We start from the raw sequence: 5738 nt of genomic DNA, 5'->3' as shown, positions 1-5738 counted from the left end.
TAGGTGAAAAGGCGGGACGGTTCCAATTTTGGCGGGATGGTAGCCATGTCTGTAAATCTTTCATGTAATCCATAAATGTGAGCTCTCTGTATAACCCTTTCCCCGGCAACATATTTGGTACCCTGTCCCCGGCAACTGGGTGGATCACACCCAAAGACTTTCTTATAGTAAATTCTTTTCTTTGTTCATTGTGGGGTGGGTAACAATACTGACACAGTTAAGGTATTCAGGGCATTGTGGCCATGGGGAACACAAGACATGTTGTTGTCAATGGGAGAGCTGTAATATGATACTACAGGTTGATGGGATTCTCAAGCAAGAGTTAACCTGTGGGTGGACACATGTAGTGATTTATACTCTTTGCTGGAGCTCTGACTTGCAGTTACAGACAGAACTGTAGTTTAGAGTTACAATATGTTAATGAAATGCAGGGGTAAGATTGCCTGTGGGAGGACCTATATGGTGATTTGTACTCTTTTAGGGAGCTCTGGAATGTAGATACAGTCGAGCATTTTAGTGTAACTTGACATTAACCTCATTAGGAGTACAAATGAGGACACAAAGGCAAAATAACTTTGAAAGTTGATACTGGGTAATGAATTGATCAAACTGGGAGTTGGGTGGGTGTTCTACAGGTTGTGACCTTGAGAGTAAGGTTTATAAATAGCCATAAACATTATTGAGAACACAACAGAAACAAGTCTTGAATGCTTTTGTCTAAACTCAAGGCTAATGATAAAGGAATATATTTGCCAGTTTTGGTATAGCAGGTGAAAATTACCAACAAGTTTTGAGTCTGAATTATCAGTATCAGAGGTAGAAGATGAAGAATTGCAGCCATCAGTATCAGAGGTAGAAGATAATCCTGGTTCAGTTTCAACCAGCTCTGATGACAAGGTCTACCCAATATACTGCATTTCAACTATCAATAATGTGTCAGCAGTTGGCACACATAATGAAATGAAACTGATGGTGCAAAGTGAAGAAAAAGAAATATTTTCAGGAAAGACAAAGTAACAGTACACTAGACCACTGCCTGAAGTGCTAATCCCAGGAAATTTATAAACAGCCTGACCCTAAATATTTCTTCTGTACATGAATACAAAAAATAATACAACCAATATTTGACTGCATTAGCAGGGATGGAGAGAAAGCAAGAGAAGACACTGGCACTCTGCAGAATAACAATTTAGTTGTATGTCAATTTAGTTCTAATTATTTAAGTTTTTGAAGGCAGAATTTTCTATGAAGAGATTCAGCAACCTGAATAATAACAGTCCATCAGGCTCATGGTATATTTGCTTCCATTATGGTAGATATTCCATACAAATTTAGCAGGGTGTTATGTTTCTGGACAGATCATTACTAATTGGGCAACTGGTTGAATTTAGAGATGGGAGTAGATTTATCCAATACATACCAAGCAATTCCGATAAGTATGGAATTAAAATATTTAGGGCATGTGACTAATGTAACACCACTAAAAGGGTGCCTATATTTTATCAAAGAATACTAAAGTTCCCTACCAGCAAAAGGAAATATCCAGTTATTTTAATTTTAACTAACAACTGTGCTCTCTGAGGTGCAAATTATTAGAACGTGTTACTGTTCTATTATTTTATTACTAAAGTTGATTACTTCAATCCTGTTTGATATTTTTGTTACTCAAATACCTTCAGATTGTTAATTTATAGTTAAACTTTGAAAATTTAACACAATGACTTAACCCACAATGAGTAAAAACAAATATTTAGAAGCCAGTTTATAAGTTATAAATATTTTTTCCATTCAAAATTGTGTACGGGTGTGTAAAACCCAGTTGCCAGGGACCGTATAAAAAAATTTCAAACCCTCATAAAAATTTTTTTTACGCATATTTTTAAAATTTACAACCTCCAATGTGTTCATCCCAACCACCTTATAGATAGGAATGAGGCCCAGAAAAATTTATAAAACGAGACTCGAGATATGAACAAAAATATAGCGACTTCGGGTCGATTACACCCAGTCGCCGGGGAAAGGGATAATTTGCATATATTCAAGCTTGGTTTTGCATTGTAGCCAGGCTTGAATGCTCATCACATGTGTATAAATGCCTTTTTTTATTACTTTCTCGTATATACGAAGTATAGAGAAAGTCTTGTAATCGTGCACAAAAATCACATGAAATTTTGACAGTTTTCACCTCTTTACACCTCAGTCCATCACATCTGGAGTATAGAGGACTTTTTTTAATCGGGCAAAAATTATAAATCCAGATATATCAAAATTTTGGTGTTTTATGCGTAATCGAGTCTGAAAAACTGGGCTTTGTAATTTTGTTTGTATGTCTGTGTGTGTGTGTAAACATGATAACTTGAGTACCGTTACAGCTAGGTTGATGAAATTTCATATATAAGTATTTTATCAAAATCGTAGATCCGTATCAACTTTTGAGCGATTTCTGATAACCGGAAGTGGAACTTTTTCTACTTTGAATTTTTCAAAAGCCTATAACTTGAGTACTATTTCAGATAGATAAATGAAATTTCACAAGTAAGTAAAAGATCCAATTCTCTACCTCCTATCAAATTTTGAGTAATTTCCGTTGATCGGAAGTAGTAATTTACGCTATTTCTGATTTCTCAAAAAAAAACGCATGTAAATTTATAAAGCACTGTTAATATTCCGCACTAATATGCATATTTTGTTTTGGCGATCGCTTGGTGCGCAATTCTTTTTTCTACAAGATTCTATTCTATTTTAAAAGTTTAAGTAATTAAAAATCATGTCTATATTCCGGGTTGCCATCCCATGTAGTGTTATATAAGAATATTCGAGAAAGTTTAGGGGAGATGACTCCTGGTTTATTCTACTTCAAATCTATATCTTGGCATCACCTTATCGACATATAAAACATGGAGAGCAAGTTTCGTAGACTAGTAGTCTTAAAGTTCATAAATACATTGTATCTCATCACAAGTTTCATTCTCAAAAAAACTTCAGATGTCTTGCAAATGAATTTGAAAAGGAATCACTTACTGTTTACTATTATCAATAATCAGAGCTACCAAACACTCATTTCACTCAACAAGGTTTTTATATGCCAAATAACATTGGAATCTTCATTACAATCAACATCTACTGTAAATGTCCCATAACCATAGCCAATAACTTGTATTTGAAAGTGTGTTTTCAGAATCCTCTAGTTCAAATCAATATCTTACTTCAGTCTCCTTTTTCAAATCTCACGAGGACGTTTGATTGTCCTCAAGAATTGAAATGCCCCAGTCTCACCCCTCATTTTCATCATGAAATTTTGAATCAAATTTAATCAGTGTGTACATATTAAAGTAGCCTACATAATGATATCTGAATTTTTACTAACTTTCAGGCTTAAAAGCCTAGTAATTCAAAATCAGCTCAACACTGTAGCTCATTCTTACTAGAAAATAGTTGTGCAGAATAAAACACTTTTTAATTTTGAATAACATTGTACAAAAACCATATAAGATGGATGAAATATCTTGACCTTCTGTGAATGGGTACAATTTTGGCAACATTTAGGACAATTTTCAGTAAGATATTACATGTGGTAAAAAAATGGAAACATAATATGTTGCCTATAGCATACATTTTCTTTTGGAAAATATGGGGGTATACCACAATTTATGCCTAGATATCATAAAATAAAATGCTTTTATCAGTTTTATCAATGGGTAGGCCCTATAGGCCTATATTAAATTATATAATAATCTTTGCAGTCACTGTCTTAGTGGCATATAAACAAGGTAATCGAAAATCAGCTTAGGGTTGAAATTATTTTTAGCAAAAAAGTAGTTGCGCAGAATAAATATTATTAAATAGGCCCCTATGACTTTTTAATTTTGACAAACATTATAATGACAAAACCACATAAGTTAAGTAAAATATTTTGACTTTCTGTGAATGTATAGAATGTTAGCAACATTTAGGACAATTTTCAGTAAGATATTTAATATAGTCTAGGCTAATAAAAATTTGGCAACAGATTGTGTGTTGCCTATAACTATAAAGTTACTATAAACGATGCTGGTTTGAAATTTTTAGGGAGGTACCCTCTTTGTTAACATAATTTTTAATAATCTTTCACATTCACTCCAATTATTGTTATCTTACTCTTTTACTAATATGATAAGCTTGATCCTAGTGAATTTTCATTAAAAAATAGGCCTACCTGCTAATTAAAGTTTTTTGTTCATGTCCAAAAAAATAGGGAAGAAAAAAATTGGGAAATCCCATAGGCCCTAATAAAAAAAAACCCGAAAAAACTCAAAACTGTCATCTTACCTAAAAGAGCAGCGAATATGCAAAACCTGTTAGGGTTTAAATTCATACATTTTGCTATTTCATCCATTATGTATTCTTTAGTCTCTAATGATCCTTTGTAAGTCAGTTTAAGATTGTTTGATGAGAAGTATCTAGGTGGATCAAATATTGTATAGATGGATTCTTGAGCAATAATACCCTGGAGGCTATGTTCTCTACAAAATCTTATTACTTCTTGGTGATGATCTTCCATTGAACAGGCAATTGTCACACCAAGTTGTCTTAATGCCATTTTGAGTGCTTCTTTTAAATACACAGGTTGATTCCACCATACCTTAGGAGGTGGTGTACCTTTATTTGCTATGTGTCTAAGTACATATCTAACCTTATCACGCTGTGAAAGTTGTTGTGACATCCACTCATTAATTTTTTGATTCTCTAAGGCTCCATTGAAAAAAACAACCAATTCCATGTTTGCACCGTGGCATGCTTGCACTAAGTTGGCAAGAAAGGAAGTCATGCGATTCCACTGACCTCCGCAAACCCAGTCAGAAAAGTATCCACCATACAACCTATCCAAACAGCTTTCGGCATCAACAACAACACAAAATCTTCCGCTAGTTCCTACCTGACCTACTCTTGCAATAGGTCGTCTTTTAGGAACAAATGTTCGTGCTATCTTTAACAAGTCAACTGAAACACAAGCGCTTGCACATTCAGTTTCCAGGAATTCTTGGAAATCTTTAATGCCCATAACTGTTTGCAAACGTTGTCCCAGAGGGGAAATATTCAATTAATTACAATAATTAAATACGAAACTAGATATATAAGCCAACGTTTTAAAAACTTTATGTAAACACAAGTCCAACTCCAAAGTAATAATATACACACGTGTGACACTTCGCCGGCTATCCAACAGTCACGTGATGTATCATTAAAACAGACCCGGATGGTAAAATTGTGTATAACTATGCGCTCTTCGTTAGCATAGGCTAGGCTAACATGTAAAAATTGTATTAGATCTATGGGTTCAATCGTTTTCTCCAACATATTAGTGGCTTGTTGTTATAATAATAAATAATTCTATGTGAATCGATACGTAAATTCTAATTATTAGGGTTTCTTTCGGACATTTTGCTCCGCGGTGGGGAGGCAATTAACACTTCCGGTAGGTGGGGGGGGGACAGTGGCGTAATAACCATGTAGCCAAGGTGGCGTCCACGGGTCCCGGAACTTGATAAGTAGATAAATCGAATGTCTGAAGTCTTGATATTACTTTTTCGTATACAAAGTATAGACAAAGTATCGTAATCGTGCAAAAAATAAATAAATAATCGAGATTTTTGCAAATCTCAACGTTTTACACCTCCCTGCTGGGCCGGCGCTACCAATGAGACGAACTAGGCGGTCACCTAGGGCGCTATCCGGTGCCCTTCAAAACGGCCTGGGAC

At 34.8% G+C, this 5738-nt stretch overlaps 1 protein-coding gene across 2 annotated transcripts in view; it reads right to left on the bottom strand.

Moving 5' to 3' along the window:
- The window catches only part of LOC131938285 (constitutive coactivator of PPAR-gamma-like protein 1 homolog), an 81576-nt gene extending 76346 nt beyond the window's left edge, over positions 1-5230 (bottom strand). For both annotated transcript variants that reach the window (XM_059296266.1, XM_059296267.1), the window contains exon 1: positions 4309-5230. In XM_059296266.1, the coding sequence (XP_059152249.1) occupies positions 4309-5041 (733 nt within the window). In that variant the 5' untranslated portion in view covers positions 5042-5230. The remainder of the gene's footprint in view (positions 1-4308) is intronic.
- Positions 5231-5738: the final 508 nt, after the last annotated feature.

The sequence above is a fragment of the Physella acuta genome, unplaced genomic scaffold (assembly GCF_028476545.2).
Source record: "Physella acuta isolate Inbredline_101_S28 unplaced genomic scaffold, ASM2847654v3 ptg000240l, whole genome shotgun sequence".
Taxonomy (NCBI): Eukaryota; Metazoa; Mollusca; class Gastropoda; family Physidae; genus Physella; species Physella acuta.
Note: the sequence above shows the minus strand (reverse complement) of the source record. Positions and strands in the feature narration are given on the sequence as shown.